At 35.9% G+C, this 23,211-nt stretch overlaps 3 protein-coding genes across 3 annotated transcripts; 2 read left to right on the forward strand and 1 right to left on the reverse strand.

Annotated features, from left to right (window-relative positions):
• The first annotated feature begins 7,507 nt into the window (after positions 1-7,507).
• Positions 7,508-8,839, forward strand: LOC135688633 (uncharacterized). Its single transcript, XM_089114582.1, has 3 exons — positions 7,508-7,746; positions 7,838-8,083; positions 8,614-8,839. Exons 1-3 carry the CDS (start codon positions 7,508-7,510, stop codon positions 8,774-8,776), a joined length of 648 nt encoding a protein of 215 aa, XP_088970708.1. The 3' UTR covers positions 8,777-8,839.
• A 9-nt stretch (positions 8,840-8,848) lies between these two features.
• LOC135692760 (uncharacterized) lies at positions 8,849-13,555 on the reverse strand. Its single transcript, XM_089114577.1, has 9 exons — positions 13,145-13,555; positions 12,586-12,987; positions 12,099-12,295; positions 11,379-11,922; positions 10,498-10,936; positions 10,097-10,268; positions 9,559-9,707; positions 9,135-9,323; positions 8,849-8,994 (listed from the first exon to the last, which is right to left on the reverse strand). Exons 1-9 carry the CDS (start codon positions 13,553-13,555, stop codon positions 8,849-8,851), a joined length of 2,649 nt encoding a protein of 882 aa, XP_088970703.1.
• Positions 13,556-22,601: 9,046 nt separating this feature from the next.
• LOC148957742 (uncharacterized) lies at positions 22,602-23,211 on the forward strand. The gene is made up of 2 exons (XM_089114583.1): positions 22,602-22,934; positions 23,086-23,211. The coding sequence occupies exons 1-2, from the start codon at positions 22,602-22,604 to the stop codon at positions 23,116-23,118; spliced, it is 366 nt and encodes a 121-aa protein (XP_088970709.1). The 3' UTR covers positions 23,119-23,211.

Here is a 23,211-nt window from a genome sequence, read left to right on the forward strand (position 1 = left end):
GTCTAACTTAAAGGCCATTTTGGCAATGCAGTAACAGTAGGGAAGAGGGCTTTCTTTGTAGTGCTTCTGGGCCAAGCATTTAGGAGGGCAGGAAGGCGAGTGGATGTCAGTTTTATTTCAGTTCCCTTACCAACCAACATGGAATAGTAGATCAATCAGTTGGGAACTCTGATGTGGGAAACATGGGGTTCCTTTCTACAATTTAGGTAAACACTCTGAAATTTGTCATTTGGGCACTGAATTGCACAACAAGGGCCTATATGAATGACAACTTGTAAATCCGTGATAAAAGGAGAGCAACTACCCGACATAATTCTCAAATACGACCTTATCTATAATTAGAAACATGAAACAGAGGAATCGATGTCACTTTTATAAAATTGCATCCTTTCCATTTTTAGATTATTTTCTAGCTGCCACTCATATTTGTCTCCTTCATCTATCCCATTATTTCTTAGACAGCCATCTGGCTACGAGCCTTTGAAAAGATTCAAAATACAATCTTGATCCTATTTATTGGAAATCGATTTTGATTTTAGCAATTTTCACCTTAATTGAAATATGGCATTTAGTTTTATGGGGGTAGCTTACCCCCACCCCCGAAAAATAACAATACCCCCATATCTCCTTATCGGTAACACGTACGATGTTGAAAATGGCAGAAATGGAATCAGCAACATCAAAAACCTATAGGAGGATATTGGTTTTGGTGGAATATCTAATAAGCTTCAAAATGAAATTCAGACAATGCCTGCCAAAAGTACTTGGAACACCCACCAATTTACGCTGCATTTGATATCTTTCATTCCTTTCATGAAAAAAATTTGCTACTTCCGCCCCCTTCCCCCTCAAACAATGTTGATGATTTAGAGAAATATCATAAATGAAGCGCAAAAGAAAGTGCTTCCTAAAATCCTAACCCGTTTGATGGTAAACCAACATTGTTCCGTGGGGGAGAGGGGGATGATTGGTTTTGACCTTGGAAATTGATGTCAGTGTTCCAAGACTTTTGGCAGGCATTGTACACACTATTGAAAACATTCATTCGAAAAAAAACTCTTGCGAAACGTCGTTAGATTGACATTCTCACGAAGATTAAATCTTATTCGAATCATTCTTGCTGTACTGTTTTTCTGATGATTTTATGGTATTTCTAAAGACAACCAGGTGATTTCTTTCCATATTTCTCTCGTTCGTCAAACTATCAAACTATTTATCTTACATTTATTCTGAATATATACAGTCCTCTAGAACTTAACTCTTGCAAACCACTCTGTGGTATTTTTTACCCTACAGCGTTTACGCTCTTTATGTTTATGTTTACGCTTGGATCTGATTCTAAGTGGGGTTTCTTAAAGTCCAACTCATCTTGGGCCTAAGTGGAATTTAACTTAAATATAAATAAAAAGAAAAAAAAAGAAAAAAAACAAGAAACATAGACATTTTTCTGCAAGTAACATGTATAATATAATACAAAATTACAAAAAGATACCTTGTTCAAATCAAATGTTGTAATGAAACATTAAAGGCACAGAGGAAATGCTAACATTGAATTACCATCACAATTATTTATATGCAAGAAGAACTAAATCGGTTTCAAAAGTCTACCTATTGGTTTGAAAAATTGAATAAACAGTGACTAGGGCTTCTAGAATGCACTGAAATTGAAACATTTGGTGTATTTCTTGGTAAATGTTGATAAATATGATAAATCATCATCATTATCATTAGCCTTTCACACCACTGCTGGCGGATGGCCTCCACATCTTTCTCCACTCATCACGGTTTTGAGCACTCTGGGTCCACGTGCTGCCTGCCTTCTGCTCGATCTCATCTCTCCATCTTTTCTTTGGTCTTCCCTTTCCTCTCTTCCTGTCCCACAGAGTCCATTCTGTCGTTTTCTTAGCCCATTTGTGGTTCTCCATTCGTGCTACATGTCCTGCCCACTTGCCTTTGGCTTCAATCACTTTCTCTATGACATCCTTCACCCCCGTTCTTGATCTTATCTTATCTTATCTTATCTTATCTTATCTTATCTTATCTTATCTTATCTTATCTTATCTTATCTTATCTTCGATCTTATTAAATATGATAAATATCATGACTAAAATAGGCTACCACGTGAATAGGTTGAATGTGTGAATAGTCAATTGTTAAAAGATGTTTTGGGAAATAAATATCAAAACATTTCATTGATCAGAAAATTACAAACTTCTATTAGATGTTCTTCCTTCTCACACATTCTATTAGAAAGGCATCTGCGAAGTGTTGATAAATAATTAATCTGATACACGGTTTTGTTTAAATCAAGAAATAATTGTGTTGAATTGATTCGCGAATCCAAAAGGAACTAACTTTTGAATTCAACTCAGAAAATTATTTTAACATTTGATTTCTTCCCACTGAATGTGCTCATCTTTGCTTTAAAATTATTGGAAGAAACAACGAGTTCTGAATAATAAAAAAGTCCATGCATTAAGAAAGCATCTACTCAAGCAACCCCGGTTTCCATTTTCAAATTAGAGCCACGGATATAATCTGGCGAACTTTTTAACTTTTGATGAATCGACTACGGTAAACTTTTAAATGTCTAATTTTTTTTTTTTTCATAATTTATACCCACACCGACAAAAAATCCTGAACCCCTGCAAACGATTTCCTTGTCATCCAAATGTTCCTCTTTTTTTTTATAGCGAAGACTAAAAGATTAATGATTGCATAAAATAATCCTGCGATTTTTTACACTAGTGTTCCTGGTACATCATATGGGACTTGATTCATCTTTCCAAAAACCTTGCAGCCACATTTACCTCTTGTAAGTTACCTGAAATCAGATAACAGCAAAATCTATGAGGGAAAAGAAGTACCACATTGTAAGCAACATCAGTCATAATGTGCCTTTTGCATTTGCTGTCATATAGCATTACACTTATTAATTTATGTATACTTAGTAACCTCTAGTGACTACAATCGGGCAGCATTTTTACTACTACTCTGAATACCAGGGCCACATAAATTTGAGTGTGGCAACAGAACTCAGAATTAGAGAAGCAGTGAACTCAGAAGCAGTGTCTGTCTGAAAGAAAAAAGAAAGACGTTCCGCTTGGTTTTCTATTTATGCACTCAAAATTTTGTGGCTCTGATACCTAGGAAATTTCTATGCAGTTTTTTAAGATCTGAAATTACTTGTTTGGTAACCAAAAAGTGAACAATTGTTTGAAGCGCTAATAATTAAGAGGGGCACAGGAAGAGAGGGAAAGATATCCTACGTAAGGGGCACTCCCCTGAAGCTCTTAGCCAAGAACCTTTTTTAGAAGAGCTCCTCTTTGTTGGAGATGTGAGCATATGGTGCTCTTCCCTCCCTTGTAACAAGGCTTTGGAATATATTATTGAAACTTACCGTCTTAAACTTTTGACTTTTGGCAATACGTTCTTGGACTGCATTTAACTTTTTCTCAACGTCTTGAGATTCTTGAACGATAGAGACTGTCAGTTTTTCGTATTCTTCCAGTTTGTGGAGATACCACCCAAGACCTCCACTATTTTGCAACTCCTCTTCAGAAATATCATTCCAACCTGCCCGATTGGTTTTCTCTTCCACAAGAAACTCTCACCACCACTGACGTTCTGCTGCTGTGAACCGTTCGTTGCAATATTTTACATCGTTTTCTATTGCCTCCATTGAAATTTGAGAGGCATATGTTGCTCTCAGTAAAGTTGGTTCTCCGTTTGTATTTCCGGACAAAACATGGAAAGGCTTGCCATCCGAGTCGCAGACCCAATCTCCTTCTGATGACCAGTGACGATACCACATATCAACTTCGCTTCCATCGTTGGAAAGCTGAAACTTAAATGCATGTGGCCTGCTGTGCTGTTCGAGATGATTAATGAATGGGATCAACCAAGTTTTGATGTCAAACATATAACTTAGTCGTTCAGTGTTGTGTGGGTGATCATAGGATATGTCAATTTGTTGCATTAATGCTGGAATTGTGGCTGTGCTATGCTTGCTCAATTTAAATGCAATTCGGCTGAACAACTTAAAAAAAATTATTTATATTAATAATTTCACCTTAATGGAGCATTATTTCAATTCAATCTGACAAAAAGCCATGAATCCTAGGTAACAAACTACAGGAAGAGGGGCGAAGTTGCTTTGGGGCTTAAGCTTTTGGTGCCTGTCGACTACAAACAGATGTCCTGAATGAGTCAATGGATGTACTATGTATATGATAATAGTTCTAAGTAAAATTTGGCTAAATTAATCACATCACCATTGCTACAGATTTTATAGAAAGTGTCCTGTGAAAATTACATGGACCGTCAAGATTTTGTCTGATGTAATCATTACACGTTGCATCTTTTTTGCACGAATTGTATTAGGTCCGAAGAAACATTTTTGTTGCACGATCTTTTGCATTTCTCACCAAGAATTATCTTTAAAAAATAAGTTTGACAATTTTGGAATAATTGTAGGAGTGGGAAACAAAACTAGCAGATTCTGTTCATCATTGCTCTACTATACTACTACTTGCTAGATGATATTATAATTTTTGCAAATGTAAATAGTTTGACTCAAAAGAAACGTTGTTATGAGTTTTCTTCCGTGAAATTGCGAAAATAGATAAAAGAGAATGAAATCTTACGTTGTTGCCAATGTCGCCGAATGGTCTATGTCTTTTACCCTCATATTCACCATACACGTCTAATTCCAGCTACATTTACAGAAATAAATATATACAATCATCAAAAACTGATTTTAACTTTCTTGATTAAATATTGATTAAATGCATAGTGTATTTCAACCTAAAGTTCTGATAATTATTATTAATTGCGTTGCTAACTATTTTTTAAAGTTACATTGCATAATAACAGGTTCTGGAAAATGAAACGACTTGCCTCTATTTCTTTACAGCTTGTTTTACTCTCTGCCAATGTTTTGCTTTCTTGCTTCGTATTTTCTTTTACTTCATTCTCCTCTCTACTTTCCAAAATTTCAAACGAGACCATCGTGAACGTGCTTGATAACCTTCTCCCTCTCTTAACAAGAGTGAATGCTAAGAACTTTCCTGCCAAAACGGTTGGATACCCGCTAGCACATGTTTACATTTTGTTTAAATCCATTGTGTGACCCAGGAATCATATTTTCACATCGACCTTTCTCATATCGCTGCAAGTGGTCTGCACTTAGATATGATTTCAGCGCTTGGATACCATGAAGGGCACTTGGATTCATAATAAAGGGCACTTGGATACAAAAAAGTGCACTTGGATACAAAATAGTGCACTTGGATATCAGCATGGCTGCATTGCGGGACCACAGGCTGTATGAAGGGATCATGATTTTTTCTGTTTCTCTTTTCTAAAACTATTTTTTGTCATGCTCCTCTGGAAAATGTTTTCAAAGTTCCCTATGAAATATGCACCTATGCAAATTCATTTCTTCTATTTTTTTAGCATACTTTTTACGAATAAATTTTTGGGTTTGATTTTTTCCATTTAAGAATATTATTACACTTATTTGTTATATAAGAAATCTACTGCAAGAAACGAGTGCTGACCAATATGAAAAAACTTGTTATTAATAATAATAATTGTTATTTTCTTATTGTTATTTTATATTTTTAAAATAAGGAGCAATTGAATCTTATCTTATCTTCGATCTTATTAAATATGATAAATATAATGACTAAAATAGGCTACCATGTGAATAGGTTGAATGTGTGAATAGTCAATTGTTAAAAGATGTTTTGGGAAATAAATATCAAAACATTTCATTGATCAGAAAATTACAAACTTCTATTAGATGTTCTTCCTTCTCACACATTCTATTAGATGGTCTGATAGAAAGGCATCTGCGAAGTGTTGATAAATAATTAATCTGATACACGGTTATGTTTAAATCAAGAAATAAATGTGTTCAATTGATTCGCGAATCCAAAAGGAACTAACTTTTGAATTTAACTCACAAAATTATTTTAACATTTGATTTCTTCCCACTGAATGTGCTCATCTTTGCTTTAAAATTATTGGAAGAAACAACCAGTTCTGAATAATAAAAAAGTCCATGCATTGAGAAAGCATCTACTCAAGCAACCCCGGTTTCCATTTTCAAATTAGAGCCATGGATATAATCTGACGAACTTTTTAACTTTTGATGAATCGACTACTGTAAACTTTTAAATGTCTAATTTTTAATATTTTCATAATTTATACCCACACCGACAAAAAATCCTGATCCCCCGCAAACGATTTCCTTGTCATCCAAATGTTCCTTTATTTTTTTACAGCGAAGACTAAAAGATTAATGATTGCATAAAATAATCCTGCGATTTTTTACACTAGTGTTCCTGGTATATCATATGGGACTTGATTCATCTTTCCAAAAACCTTGCGGCCACATTTACCTCTTGTAAGTTACCTGAAATCAGATAACAGCAAAATCTATGAGGGAAAAGAAGTAACTCATTGTAAGCAACATCAGTCATAATGTGCCTTTTGCATTTGCTGTCATATAGCATTACACTTATTAATTTATGTATACTTAGGCCCCGTTTACACTATGCCGGTACGAAATGAAAACGGTATGAAAACGTGCTGTCTTGGCCTTCCGTTTACACTGAAACGGGATCGTATCTGGTATAAAACGAAAACGATTTTGAAAACGGAACGAAATGAAAACGGTACAAAACGTTTTAGTGTAAACACCTGAAAACGGTACGATTTCATACCAGATTCTCATAGAGGCTAGCTTTTTATCCAAAGTGAGGCCATTTCAAAAGTGCTAACATAACAAAGTCCAAGCGGCCCCAAAGCGGACTAAACATTCTCGATTTATTAAATTCTACAAAGTTTTCCTGAGTTCACCAATCATCAGTAGAAATGCCAGTTAATCGAAAAACCGTCGCTCTTTTAATTGGGGCTTTGCAGTTCAATCTTGGCTTAATCTGTCGTCAGTTGACATTATATGCACAGAATATGCAGAAGATTTGTGAACTGATACTATCAAGCAGTCACGCTGGCAAACCTATGACTAGCAAGACATGCAAACGGAAAAGAAAACCACGAAGGTTCTGGGTAAGGCGGGGCAGAACGCAAGTTTGGTGGAATAACTTCAAGGAAAATGTGATGGTGAAAGAAGAATGGAGGGAAAACTTCAGAATGTCCAGAGAGACATACACTGAACTTTGCGATGAATTAAGGCCATATATTCAAAAGCAGAGGACACACTTAAAGAGGATATGACACGAAAATGCAAAATTCTATTGTAGATCAAATCCTTGATGCTGATTTCAAAAATTAAATCGAAAAATGCTAATTCTTTATAGATTTTCTGAAATTAAGGGATTTAGCCATGAAATTTTGTGAAATTCATGTCCCAGAGGACTGGGTCGGGTTTTGAGGACGTACGCCCGGACGTGACGTCAGGTGTTGGACATATTCTCTAGGGTAAAGGTTTGAAAGCAAGTACGGTGTATCGATTAACGTGAAGGCACAATTTATAATTATGTCTACAAGCGAATCAGGCTCTTCTATGACATCGAATCATTCTGCAAGTGATGAAGAACTATATGGAGCTTATGGCGGAGATTATCTGCCCTACTTAAACGAGCCTTTGGCTAGTACGGACGACGAAGGCGATGATGGGCCTAGGCCTATTGACGGAGAACAACCGGAGGATGAAGATGGGATATCTCCAGAAACTTTTCGCGAAAGACAGACAGGGAACCTAACTGTAGATCAATGGTGAGTGGTTTTTGTTTTCGCTGTTTTTTAAATAGTTCAAATTATCCAACCTTTCATGTCGGTACAAGATACAACTGCAGCTCTTTTTTAGGTGTGTGTGCGGCAAATGCTCAGCAGCGAACTTGGAAAGTGCCAGAGAGTACCGTTGCTGCCATGAAGTGGCACCTGCTTATGGAAAAGTCGTTTTTAACGGCCAATCCGATGAAATAAAGTGTGTGACCCTTCATGAAGACTACAGGGCTTTTACAAATATAAATGTCCTTAGAAACGTTGGTCCATTGCTTCGGAAAAAGGATGGAAAGCCCTACAAGAAAAGGGCAAATGTAACAGAAAATGAGTATGTACAAAGTTTTATTGTCAAGTTTAGGCTGAAATAGATAGACATCAAATTTGATTCTTTTTGTTGATTCATAATTGATCTCTTTTAGTGAAAGAAGTATGTGTACATATATAATATAGTATTTACTAGTATGCTAATTTATACTAATAAACTAACATTTTATACTGATACTACATATATTGCATAAATATATATATATAATAACTAAACTTTTGTTTCACAAAAAGCAGAAACGTTATAAAGAAAAATGTTTTAGAAAGACCATGGCAAAAGACAATTTATTATTTTTCTGGAACGCGTTTCGTCCTTTTAACGAGGAATCATCAGCCTATTTAAATATCTATGTGAGTTCTAAGTTAATTTACTGTAGACATCTCTAATTTGAAGTTCATTTACTGAATATATATATATATATCTAAATATCTGAATATATATATACATATCTAAATATTGTATATAAATTTATATATGATATTTATATATACACATATATATATATTATATATTGGTATTTTTTTCTGTATCAGGTATCTTCGTGCAGTTTCTTATCGCTGGTTAGCACGCTGGATATTTGGATACATGGGATGGGACAATACACGGCCTCTGCCTGCATGCATTTATCATAACGTCCGTGAAAAGTTTATGTCTAACCAGAAGATTGGATATAAAAATGCAGAAGAACGTAACTAATAACATAGATTATCTTTATACAATTAGCTTTTGTTATATTTAATTTCATGCAAGTGTATATAATTCTTTAAGTCATTCTTTGCATAAAGTCTTAGAATGTCCTTTCATCAATTGGCCACATTTTTTGCATGAAGGGGCCTTTCTTTTTGGCAAACGATCAGTTCTGTTGCATGCTTGCTCAGCTACCAAATCTTCTTGGAGTTTGTATTGATCATTTTCTGGTAAGATAAACATTGATTATTAAATTTAGAATAAAAAATGGCAAAATTTTTCATCATACAGTTTTAATGATTAATCAACAAAACTTTAAATGAAAAGGCAAATAAAACGTTATTTTCTGGCCAATTAAGTATATTACCTGAAGGGTATAATGGTTGAAATAGTGTTCTCCTTTTTTTATATTCTTTTACAGCCTCTTTCTTACTTTTTGTTCTTTCAAATCTGCTCACCAAGGATGCAGGCATCTTATCAGCATACTTTTTCCAAATCTGGCCAAGTTCTTCTTCGTTTGATTTAAATAAAAGTTCTTTTGTATGCTCAACGTAATCTGTAATAATTTTTTTGAAAATATAAAAGCAATTATTTTGAATATTAAACATAATCTGAAATAATTTCTGTAAAAATGTATAAAACTAATATTTTATCTAATATATTTAAACTAATATCAGTTCTTGAAAAATACAATAGCATTTCTCATCTCCCATTTCTCAGGGCAAAATATGAATTGATTTTCTTTATATGGCAAGATTATGTAGATTATATGTTGTATGCTGTCTACTCACTGTAAGATGGAGGGACTGGAACAGGTTTTACTGCTTCTTCGCCAAGTTTATATTTAGGATAAGAAACTTTGAAATATTCCTTTCCATTTTTGTCTTTTTGTGCTTCCCTGTGCAGGTTTTCGTTGAAATGTGAAACTGCCATTATATGCCTTGGAAAAAATATAACAGTTCTTTGTTGGGTATTTGGATACATTTTCTGTTTGACTCACAAATGAAGTTTAGTTTTATTTTGTTGATACTGATACAAATAAAAATTATACATTTATGTAAAGTAGGCTGTGTTTTTGCTAGGAATGGCATTCAAATACTGTTGCACACGTTGGCACTTTCTTAAACTCTCTAGAAGTACAATTTACAGGAAGCAACAATATCCAAAATTTAAATTTCAGTTATTTACTCAGTGTTGACAAATTTTCTCAGCAATTAATTTTCTCCAAAGATAGCTTGGCAGGTAGTAAAGATAGTATAGTGAAAAACAATACAATGCATAATGCTCAGTAATTTTTAGTTAATGATTGGTATCTCTAGTCATAAGTACCTGCACAGAGAGCCAATCCAGGAGTAATGTGTCATCTTTGGGTGCCATTGGTTCAGTGTAGAGTGGTATCCCTCGAGACAGCTGGTTTGTGCATTTGATGACAATTTCGCAATGTCTTGTAGAAGGCTTTGATTCATTAGAATTGGCTGAATCTTGTCATATGCAGTAGTTCCTGTTGAATTACATATATTTAATACTATTATTTTATGTTAGCTGTTAAGGAGAAGTATATGGGAAGTTTAACAATCAGCACAATTGTTTATTTTCTTAGGTTTCAAAATTGAAGCAATATCATTTAGGGAACTTTAAATGGTGTTTGCCTCTCTTTAAAAAAAACCATTAAATTATGAAAGGGGCTACATTTTGTATAAAATGCAGTGATTTGACAAAATGATACAAACCATTGAGAATCCATCTACGTTTATGATCTAGTTCTCCGTGTGCACACCTCTGAAACAGTTTGTCTTCGCGGTTGTTGTGCTTGTTCTGGATGTGATTTGAGAAAGCCTTCCATTTTGCGACAATGAGTTTCCCAAAACCTTCCTTTGTCGATGTTGCACACCAGTAGAGGTGGTTGCGGATTGTTGAACACCAGGTACCCAATATCTCACAATTTCTCTCCTTGCTAGCTATTGTTACCTTCTTGGTTAAGGTGCGTGCAACATGCCAAATATCATAATAATGATGGACATGTGGTAAAGACTCCCTTATCCATTTGGCCACTCCTCTGTGTCTGTCTGATATAAAATTGGAGACCTCTATCCCGGCATCATTCAGGTATCCGAAACATCGCTTAGCACCAAGCAACTCCATATTGGAACTACCTTTGCATTCATTTGACTATACAGGAAATAAAATAAAGAGGGTGAAAATGTACATCAGTTTAATTCAAAGTTGAAATTGATGTCAGGTTATTAAACACACAAATATGAAGATACAAGTTTATGGTTGATGACTTATAACAACAGTATTTAATTTTGTCTACAAATAGACACATTTGAAGTCCAATCCAGTGCTTTCTCTTGGTTTTATAAGGTTCAAGACTTGATATTTGACCTTATTAATGATTTTTTAATGCTAGATATTTGATTCCATTTGAAAACAATCTTATTAATTAACTTACTTTAAAAATTAAGTTTCTATCTGTTTGGCTTTTTTCATGTGGCATGTACCGAATTATTCGAAATAAAGAAAGGAAATTGTTAAGTTTGGGCTTTCTGTAACAAATCACTTACTAATAAATTAGATTGATAGAAAAAATGGTTTATGATTTTTCCATTACCTGAACCAATTCAAAGTGTATGATTTTTTTTATATTGTCACAATACATCGTGTAAGTGCCATATTTTGCTGAATGCCCCATCGAATCGAATCGACCATCGCCACATAGGACAATGTCTTTAACACCATGAAGCTCAGTCAGCAATGATGCTCTATATAGCTCCCAGTGACGGAGAATTGCAGGGAAAACAAACTTTTTTTGATGACGGAAAAAAGTATGTGCACTGTAAGTGGCAAGGCCGAAGTGTCTGAAAATTAATAGCAGTTTGCTGATTGATGCTCCTGCTGTAAGAGTGCTGAGACTAAGCGAGATGTTACCAGCTGGATAACGACCAAGAACGTATGGTTGTGACCTCCATTTCCAACAGTCTTCCCCACATTCGATGCAACTCTGATAAACAGTTACCATTGTCCCATTCTGCTCCATTCTGACTCCTGGCTTAGTTTTTTTACACTTGAAACAGAGGATTGAAAAGACTTGTAGTAGCATTGTATAAAATACAATAAACTTGGGTTCTTTTTCTGGAGTTGCATTTTGGTCAATTCTGCGATAAAGATACAAAAAAGATATATATTAATGCATTTCCCTGACATTCCCTACATCACATAAAAATGATAATTTTGTCAAAATATTATACAACATATGGAAGGGAAAAAAGGACTTTTTGTTATTTGTTGCTTGGCTAATGAAAAATTGGCTCATCAGAATATGTAGCATTACCTCACTTGTTGCCTCTTTTTATGTGTATCATCATAATCATAATCATCAAAATCAGTCCCATCACTATCTGACATGTCACTAGGAGAACTGTCTGCTTCATCAACTTTCCATTCGCTGTCCTCGTCTTCTGATAAATTTTCATTTGACTCTTCAGCATGAAGTATATCCTCAACAGGAATAGGGTTACCGCTATCTTCCTAGAAAATAACAGATTAATAGATACGACTTATTGTACTAGCATTTCCAAGCCTTCTCAGTGGGATGTGTGTACAGAACCCCCTTCTCTTGGGCATATATCCAGAAAAGGCTCATTGTCCTTGGCTTCAAATTTCTAACTATCACGTTTTTCTAGATGACAGGGTGAAAGCCCACTGACTTTTTGCATATATAGTTTTAACAAATTTACTTTGTGAAAACAGAAATTTAAAAGCTCCTGGAACAGTCTAAAGTCGAGAAATGATGCAGATTTATCTTTAGCTTTACTTACATTCTTTTCGCTGCCTTCCCGTAGTGTCATTATAACATGTTTTAGCCTGTTGTTCTGACGTCTTAGGTTCTGAATTTTTTTCCGTGTTTCAGTGCATTTCTTGCACATCATTGCCACCTGTATTGCCGTATGTGTTCTAATATTTCCTTGAACCTCTTCTCGTTGAGGGGTTATGCATGTGGGGCATGTGTGTACGGGGGCACCTGTCAGATGAACTTGGCACTGCAATGGAACAACGTCTACATGTTCTTCAGAATCGTTGTGCTGTTCCCCGATGGTGAAAGAGTCTCCAATTGTGAACGCATTTTCGCCTACCTCAACCTCTTCTATCTCTTCATCGAACTGTCCTGAAGCACATTCATTTTTGTTAGCGTGTTCGTGCTGTTTGATTCCTCTTAACAACTAAAATTGAGGAAATGGTAAATTTTAAGAAACTAATATATAGTTTGTTAAAAAACTTTATTGAAAAAATTACGAAAACCTTGAATTTGAGAATGATGAGAGTCATTTTCATAGAGACTGTACATAGATAAAGCTCAAAGGTATATTTTATACTCACAGTTCTTCTGTTTCTTGCCACCTTTGAAGACGATTCACTAAATGCCTGGTTTCGTCCTCGTGTGTCGAATACAGTTGGAATACCATCCTTTTTTAAAGTCCTCTTCGTTTTGGAACTGTCAAAACCAGGAAGCTCTAAAGCAAACGGTTTTTCATAGCAAGAGCGCTCAAAATGATCTGAGCACAGGTAAGGGCCGATCGAGTAGGCTTGGTGATTGAAATTGGCACGATGTCTTCTGACGAAACGAATCCATTGCCTTCGCAAATCGAGGTTTTTACTTGGAAAACGGTGCATACTAATACCTGGCGTCAAACTACTGTTTGTACAGCTCTCCCCATTTGGTAATCCGGCAACGCAATATTGCCCCCCACGTTTCACTTTTTTGTTTGTCGGCCTTGTAGATTCTTGCATACTTATTGATTTGAATTCGAAATCTTGTTTCAAATCTCGTTGTTTTGAGCTGATGTTCTGAACTGAAAACTGCCTGAAAGCATCTTACGCCCCTATTTTATACTTTTGTGAACTCAAAAGGTTTTTTCAATTATTAAAAAGTCGGAAATCTCAATAATCAACGCACATAATCATGCATACAAAGATTAGTATGGAAGTTGAGGGACGTGACGGCATTATTGTGCAAGCTATTGGCAAACGTAAATCCTCCAAAAATTACCTTTACGAAATTTCCTGAATACGTATTCAACAGTTATTCAAAAAAGCTGATAATTTGTCACAGAAGTAAACAACAGGAAATTATTGCAAGCGGATTTCATTTCGCACTTAACGTGTAGGTGGCAATCTAACACAACAAAGCACGCTTATTTTGTCCAACATCTGACGTCACAGACTTCTGGCGCCAAATTTCTGACCGCGTTCAAATTCTGCCATCGAAGTATGCGAAATTCCGAATTTAAAACCGAATATTTCATGAACTAGATATCGTATCGAAAAAAGGAAAAAAGTTTTGAAATCTGCGCGTTAAACTTGGTTGAAATAAACCTAATATTATTTTCGTGTCATATCCTCTTTAAGAGAATCTAATGATGTGGAAACCCAAGTTGCTATGACTCTTTATTACATGTCAGATAAAGGGCGGTACAGGAAGGTAGCAAATTCGTTTGGAGTAGCTAGATCTACTGTTTCAATGGTGATACGCAGAGTAACCAAGGCTATATCACAGCATCTTGGATCAAAATATATCAAATTGCCAGTTACTCAAGCAGAAGTTGAACACCATACCAAAAAATTTCTCGAAAACCACGGATTTCCACAATGCATTGGAGCAGTGGATGGAACTCACATTGAAATCAATCAGCCAAATGACAACTATACAGATTTTTTAAACCGCAAGGGTAGATACTCATTAAATGTTCAGGCTGTCTGCAATTATCAATATCTCTTCATAGATGTTGTCATTCAGTGGCCTGGCTCAGTCCATGATGCAAGAGTTTTTGGAAATTCCAGCATAAGTCATTGTCTTCGCTCAGGGAAAATACCAACCCAAGAAAAGGAAATTGTTCCAGATTCCAAGAAAGTACCAGTTTGCCTAATAGGTGATGCAGCTTACCCGATACTGCCTTTCTTAATGAAAGAATTCCCATCTGGTGGGAAAACAGTCCATGAGCAATTTTTTAGCTATCGATTGTCATCAGCACGGATGACAATTGAATGTGCATTTGGCAGATTGAAAGGACGGTTCAGTGCATTGAGGAGGCCATTAGATATCAAGTTGGAATCAGTCCCCTATTTTATTCATGCTTGCTTCATATTACATAATATATGTGAACTGAAGAATGAGCCCATTCCTGAAAGTTTGGTTCAAAGGTCAAAGGAGGTTGATAAAAATGCTCAGCCTCCTTTAACAACACATAGAAACAACAATAGTGCTGTGGAAACTGATGGGAAAAAAATAAGAGACATTTTTGTTAAGTATTTTGACTAATGATATCATGCTAACAAACAATTATAAGTTTGAGCTTTAACATGAAACATGAAACTTCAACACTGTCTAATATTTTTGCTTATAAGTTGACATAAGTGATTTCATCATCAGATTCTTCAAAATCTGCAATATGTGTTCTTCTTACTTCCTGATACGGTCTTTGGTTGGCACTTTTAATCTGATCCAGAACCCCTTGGCTTCCACCTTGTGCAGGGGTGTATTGCACTTGTTGCAGCTGGTTGAAGGCTGGCTGAGGTATATAGTGTGGCTGACTTAGTGCTGCAGTTAGGGCATTTGTGAGATTGACAAGAGAATTTGTTAAAATATTCATTTGTGCTGCATTAGATTGATTTATTTCCTTCATCTCCGCAAGCATTTGCTTTTTAAAAGACATGTCATCTTTAGCCAACTGCAGCATTTGCTTCTCATGCGATAAGGGCTTTCTCAATTTAGAATTTCGAGTCTCTTTCAAATGTTCAATCATACTCCTCTTAGGCAAGGGTTCTTGTCCAAATCAAATCCGTTACTACTTTGGGAACATTCAATATCACCATCATTCCCTGTAGTATTGTTGCCAGATGGTTGATCGTTGATGGGGGACGATGAATCGAACAAGCTTGTGTCTATACCCCCAACAACTGATTCGGCTGCTGGGCTTTCACAACAAAGTCCTTCACTTTTGGCTTCTTTTGGATATCGTTCGAGAAAGATTTCTCCAATTTCGGTGTACTTCGTCTTGATACACTCCCAATCAAATCCTTGACCAGCCTTGTCGGCCTTATAATGAAGTATTACTTCAAGCAGAAGTTGTATCTCCTCATCGCTCCAACTAAACAAACTATTCTTCTCTTCTGGAGATACGCCTTTTCTTTCTGGAGGCATGTCAATGATGAATATATTACCAGCTTACTGATGACGGATGAACGCAGGAAAACTTTGTAGAATTTAATAAATCGAGAATGTTAAGTCCGCTTTGGCGCCGCTTGGAATTTGTAATGTTAGCACTTTTGAAATGGCCTCACTTTGGATAAAAAGCTAGCCTCTATGAGAATCTGGTATGAAATCGTACCGTTTTCAGGTGTTTACACTAAAACGTTTCGTACCGTTTTCATTTCGTTCCGGCATAGTGTAAACGGGGCCTTAGTAACCTCTAGTGACTACAATCGGGCAGCATTTCTACTACTACTCTGACTACCAGGGCCACATAAATTTGAGTGCGGCAACAGGACTCAGAATTAGAGAAGCGTAGCAGTGTCTGTCTGACAGAAAAAAGAAAGACGTTCCGCTTGGTTTTCTATTTACGCACTCAAAATTTTGTGGCTCTGATACCTAGGAAATTTCTATGCAGTTTTTTAAGATCTGAAATTACTTGTTTGGTAACCAAAAAGTGACCAATTGTTTGAAGCGCTAGTAATTAGGAGGGGCACAGAAAGAGAGGGAAAGATATCCTACGTAAGGGGCACTCCCCCGAAGCTCTTAACCTCTTTGTTGGAGATATGTGCCTCTGGTGCTCTTCCCTCCCTTGTAACAAGGCTTTGGAATATATTATTGAAACTTACCGTCTTGAACTTTTGACTTTTGGCAATACGTTCTTGGACTGCATTTAACTTTTTCTCAACGTCTTGAGATTCTCGAAAGATAGGGACTGCCAGTTTTTCGTATTTTTCCAGTTTGTGGAGATACCACCCAAGACCTCCACCATTTTGCAACTCCTCTTCGGAAATATCATTCCAACCCGCCAGATTGTTTTTCTCTTCCACAAGAAACTCTCGCCACCACTAACGTTCTGCTGCTGTGAACCGTTAGTCACAATTTCTTACACCGTTTTCTATTGCCTCCATTGGATTTTGAGAGGCATATGTTGCTCTCAGTAAAGTTGGTTCTCTGTTTGGATATCCGGATAAAACATGGAAAGGCTTGCCGTCTGAGTCGCCGACCCAATCTCCTTCTGATGACCAGTGACGATACCACATATAAACTTCGCTACCATCGTCGGAAAGCTGAAACTTAAATGCATGTGGCCTGCTGTGCTGTTCGAGATGACTAATGAATGGGATCAACCAAGTTTTGATGTCAAACATATAACTTAGTCGTTCAGTGTTGTGTGGGTGATCATAGGATATGTCAATTTGTTGCATTAATGCTGGAATTGTGGCTGCGCTATGCTTCCTCCATTAAAATGCAATTCGGCTGAACAACTGAAAAAAATTATTTATATTAATAATTTCACCTTAATGGAGTATTATTTCAATTCAATCTGACAAAAAGCCATGAATCCTAGGTAACAAACTAATGGAACAGGGGCGAATTTCCCAAAAGCTTTGGGGCTTAAGCTTTTGGTGCCTGTCAACTAAAAACAGATGTCCTGAATGAATCAATGAATGTACTATGTATATGATAATATTTCTAAGTGAAATTTGGCTGAATTAATCACATCACCATTGCTACATATTTTATAGAAAGTGTCCAGTGAAAATTACATGGACCGTCAAGCCAATTTTGTCTGATGTAACCATTAACTATGAAAGAAATATCGCAGCCTTCAGTAAAGTTCGAACTGAAAATAACATTAAAGATAAGATTATACCTGATCAATATCTTCATGAGTATGACCCACCATCAAAAATGAGATAATAAAAAAGCTATACTCTTAAGGTTATAGTACACTCTTCGTTCAGATCTACAACAAAAAAATGATTTGGCGTGAGGCTTTGTTTGCTTCAAAAGGTTGATTTTACCAAGTTATCATAGCAGCTTTTTATGATTTTTAGAACATACCTTTGAAGGTCATTGTGACTCACCTTAAGACTTTTGACGTCTTCTCTCGTAAGGATGAACATTCCTTTTTCAGTTCTTTGATTGATGTGCATATTCCACATTTTGTGAATTGGTTTCTCTAAAAAGGAAAAAGGCATCATAAATGCCCGGAGCTCTGAAACCAGTTGAAAAGGGGGAAGGCTCATGCCTAAAGATTCTGCATAAAAACCCTTTAGCTTCGATGGAAGATTAATTGCTTCTCAATTGTAGTAAGAACATAAATTTCAACATTTTGAGGGTGCTTCTTCAAGTTGCTAAAATTAAAAAAAACAGGATTTGCCAACTATTTGCGTTGAGTCCCTGAAACCATCCAAATGCATCTGAGCAACATAGCTGAAATAAATGTCTTCCTTCGTTTAGCAAGTCGGCAAAAACATCTTCTCTTCATCCTGAGCTCGGTCCCCACTTTCATCTATAAACTTCTCAAACCAGTTCATCGCTTGTGCCACTTTTTTGGTTTCCCGTTTAGTTCCATGCTTCTCGCTTCTCCCGTCAACTCTAACGTAAATTTCAAAATCCTGCTTCAAAGAGTAGAACCTGAAAAATTGAAAAAAGTCATGCCATTAAAATCAGAATCTAGAATCAATATACCCTGGGTACCAGAGCCACATAAGTCGAAGGCTTGAAGGTAGGAGCTAGACCTTCTCCACTTCTCTGCTTGGAATTCTGTTTACGCACTCAGAAAGAATCAATGCAACTAGCTTTGTTAACCTATTCTCGAATTCAAAGTACACATTTTGTAGTTTTTTTTAGTTATAAAACTGTTTACAAACCTTAAAACTATAAAATATTGTTTTATCTTTACAGGAACTTGCTAAAAGAACACTTTCTGGTCCTTCCGTTTTGGGTGCATTCTAGTAGCTTCATTTTTTTCAGAGAAACTAACTTTTTTCAGGTACAATCGTAAAATTTGACTATTTTCAGTAAATTGAAAAGGTTCATAAAAATTAGCAAGAAATTAACGCGATTTTGATTAACCGATCTTTGTTATTGCAAAAAAACTGTAGGCTCCTACCTATGATTGGAAATTCCATGAATGAACTGCCAAGCTTTGCGACAAATCTTATTGGTTCCAATGAAAAAAGTCCAGTTTCCTGTCGTTGGCATTGTACTGAAGACGTGTAAAATTCTCTCCCTCTGCTTCTCCCCAGATAATTCTCGAAACTGTTTCCGCGCTTCATACATTGAGTTTATATTCATTTTTACAAGGCATCTCTCTCTGCAGCATACAGCATCAGATGTTGACATTTCTTGATGTTTTTTTTGCACGAATTGTATTAGGTCCGAAGAAACATTTTTGTTGCACGATCTTTTGCATTTCTCATCAAGAATTATCTTTAAAAAATAAGTTTGACAATTTTGGAATAATTGTAGGAATGGGAAACAAAACTAGCAGATTCTGTTCATCATTGCTCTACTATACTACTACTTGCTAGATGATATTATAATTTTTGCAAATATAAAGTTCATCATTGCTCTACTATACTACTACTTGCTAGATGATATTATAATTTTTGTAAATGTAAATAGTATAACCTAAAAGAAACGTTGTTATGAGTTTTCTTCTTTGAAATTGCGAAAATAGATAAAAGAGAATGAAATCTTACGTTGTTGCCAATGTCGCTGAATGGTCTACGTCTTTTACCCTCATATTCACCATACGCGTCTAATTCTACCTACATTTACAGAAATAAATATATACAATGATCAAAAACTGATTTTAACTTTCTTGATTAAATATTGATTAAATGCATAGTGTATTTCAACCTAAAGTTCTGATAATTATTATTAATTCTGTTGCTAACTATTTTTCAAAGGTACGTTGCATAATAACAGGTTCTGGAAAATGAAATGACTTGCCTCCATTTCTTTACAGCTTGTTTTACTCTCTGCCAATGTTTTGCTTTCTTGCTTCGTATTTTCTTTTACTTCATTCTCCTCTCTAGTTTCCAAAATTTCAAACGAGCCCATCGTGAACGTGCTTGATAACCTTCTCCCTCTCTTAACAAGAGTGAATGCTGAGAACTTTCCAGCCAAAACGGTTGGATACCCGCTAGCACATGTTTACATTTTGTTTAATCCATTATGTGACCCAAGAATCATATTTTCACATGGACCTTTGTCATATCGCTGCAAGTGGTCTGCACTTAGATATGATGTCAGCGCTTGGATACCATGAAGGGCACTTGGATTCATAATAAAGGGCACTTGGATACAAAATGGTGCACTTGGATACAAAATAGTGCACTTGGATATCAGCATGGCTGCATTGCGGGACCACAGGCTGTATGAAGGGATCATGATTTTTTCTGTTTCTCTTTTCTAAAACTATTTTTTGTCATGCTCCTCTGGAAAATGTTTTCAAAGTTCCCTATGAAATATGCACCTATGCAAATTCATTTCTTCTATTTTTTTAGCATACTTTTTACGTATAAATTTTTGGGTTTGATTTTTTCCATTTAAGAATATTATTACACTTATTTGTTATATAAGAAATCTACTGCAAGAAACGAGTGCTGACCAATATAAAAAACCTGTTATTAATAATAATAATTGTTATTTTCTTATTGTTATTTTATATTTTTATAACAAGGAGCAATTGAATCTTGAATGAAACTTAGAGTTGGCATGAAATTAAAGACAGATGTATTTTGCAAAAATGGGTTTATACTAACCACCTTCAACACTCAAAACATAATAATTATCAGCTGACATAGGCAGGAATGTAGTTGTAAAAGTTTATCAAGGGGGGGGGGGGTCTCTTTAAGATATCAAAGTTGTTCTTGTCATATTACCATGGCGAACGTGGTCGTTTTCTCCGAGCATTGGTTGAGCAGCCAAGTTCAAGTTCATAGACTGTTTCAGCGGCCATGTAGCATGGGAAGGGGAAACTTGATTGGAAAAGAGTGGGGGGGGCAAAATGTTTGTATTCCTCAGGGGTTGAATGAAAGCCGACAATGTGGATGGCAGGGATGACACTTTTGAGTTAATGAAATTCTAAGGATGGCCAGAAAATGCATCTTAAATATTTGAAATTTCAACATCGAAAGGAAAATCCTAAGTAATATTTGCAAGCTAAATTCGCAATTATGACTAAAAACCAATCGGTTGGATTTTGAATTGACACATTGACAAAGTCTCTCTCCTGCAGAAGTGACAATTTCATTCAGATTGTCTTTAATTTCATTTACATGGAATATCACATTAAGTCTCTTAGTATGATTCCAAATGAATAAATATCACTTTGGACGGTGTGAACTGCATTTCCGTTCAAAATTTCGGGATCTATGTGTGAATAAAATGATCTGTAGTGTCTTTTAAAGTCATTTCAAATTCTTGTGGCCTCTCCAAAGTCTAAGATTACAGGGATCCATTTTTTGGCATTTTTTCCCCTGGTTGTTTTCATGATCGCTACATTATCGACCATTAGATCGTTGTGCACAAATCCATTTTTGTGAACATGATGCAATACACTTGCTAGCTTGATCAGAATTTCTAGAAAACATTCTTCTGTAACGTCCTCAAATCCACCATTTCTTATCACACAGGATAAGTTTAAAAACACATTGTTTCTTGTACAGAGCTGCAAGACCAATGCAATAGGCCTTGAGTTTATAATTATCCCATAGAGCATGGGAATGCTTTCATGAGGACTGATGTTTATTAGTGTTCTAGCTTCTCCTACTGCTCGATCTATAATTCTTTTTGGTGAAAATTCAGGAATCTCTTTGAATTCTTTAACTGCAACTGCAAGCTTGCGATATTGCATAATTTTAACAAAAGAAAACGTCCCTTCCCCTAAAACTGTATCGCCTTCAATTAAATTCTGAAGCATCTCCCGTTCAATGAATCTGTCTTTTGGAATCCCAGAAGGGACATATCTAGAAAAGTAGTAAGCCATGCTATCCGTTGCTTGACAACCAACTTCGACTGCCTTCTTGTTACTTTGAACATCTGTTTGGATGCTATCAGCCGGAATATTTACGTTCCCCTTTAAACCATAGTAACTGTAAGGGCCACCCTTTGTGTGCTGACGCTTGACTTCTGGAAATGCTGTTTTCACTGCTAAGCCAAGTTTCCTTTCGTTTATACACGCAGATGGAATGTTACCTGGGCTTTTAATAATAAGCTCTGTACAGGTATTTTTGGCAACCATAACTTCCCCTCCTTTGAACAATCATATTTGAAGTTTTCTTTTAGCCAAAAACGGTAATGATTTTGTTATTTCGGATAACAGGACGTATTGAGCTTACGCTCACTTAAATTTCTACAAATAGGAATTTTTTTAAATAGTTGCTGCAGTGGTTAGTCGCACTACCATCTGAATAAATTGTAGAAAAAAGTTTAAAGTGTGAAGTAATGACGCTACAGCAACCACTTCCATGTTATCTTTAGATATTATTTTTTGTAGGTAAAAGAACCAAATAGCTATTCTGTTTTTACTTACCAATTCGACAGAATGTTCTGAAACATGATTCTCGTGAGTTGTTAAAAAGCGACACGATGAAACATAGAACTAGAAAAGTTCACAGATACAAAAACTAGTTTCCTTTGCGCCTTATTACTTTGACACCTCAGGAAGTACTGGCAACATGCTCCGTCCCTGACCTGGATCTTGTATTACTCATCTATTCAGGTGAATCGATGCCCTGATACACTCTTCCGTCGATACATCAAACCTGTATTCTGTGTTTTGAAAAAATGGCTACAAGATCACTCGAAGATTTTCCTTTTGAAACGTTGTTTAACTCATCAAACGATTCAAGTATGGAAGATGTGATACATAGTACACCTGTCCCTTATAACTCTGGAGTAGGGCCATCATCATCCATTTTTCATAAAAAATTTTCCATCATTCCGACATTTGAGAGAAGCCAGAGTGAAGATGAAGCGACTACTGAGGTGACATTTTGGGACCAAGTAGTAAATCTGAGAGACATCATGTTTGAGAAAAGGGAGCGGGAAGATTACAATTTTAGCAGAAAGGAGATCCTCAACTTTAACCATGTTGCAAGAGAGAATTATGGGAACCTGGTAAGACAAATTTACAATATTCAACAAAACAACAAGCTCCTGATCACTTGTATTTTCTTATAAAAGAGGCGTAAAAGATTAAATATGTGTAAAAGTGTGGAATAGCTGAAAGATTAAAGGTGGTAACAATGTTTAATATTTTCATTTTTAGCCAGACAACTTCCACTTTTCCACACTATGGTAGCATAGACGAAGGTGCATGGGAAATAGCAGATCAGATTGTTGATAAAATGGAAAGGGGAAAGATGCATGGCAAAGCAATTCCTACCACATTTAC

The sequence above is a fragment of the Rhopilema esculentum genome, chromosome 20 (genome assembly GCF_057945365.1).
Source record: "Rhopilema esculentum isolate cy_ngs chromosome 20, ASM5794536v1, whole genome shotgun sequence".
Classification (NCBI taxonomy): Eukaryota; Metazoa; Cnidaria; class Scyphozoa; order Rhizostomeae; family Rhizostomatidae; genus Rhopilema; species Rhopilema esculentum.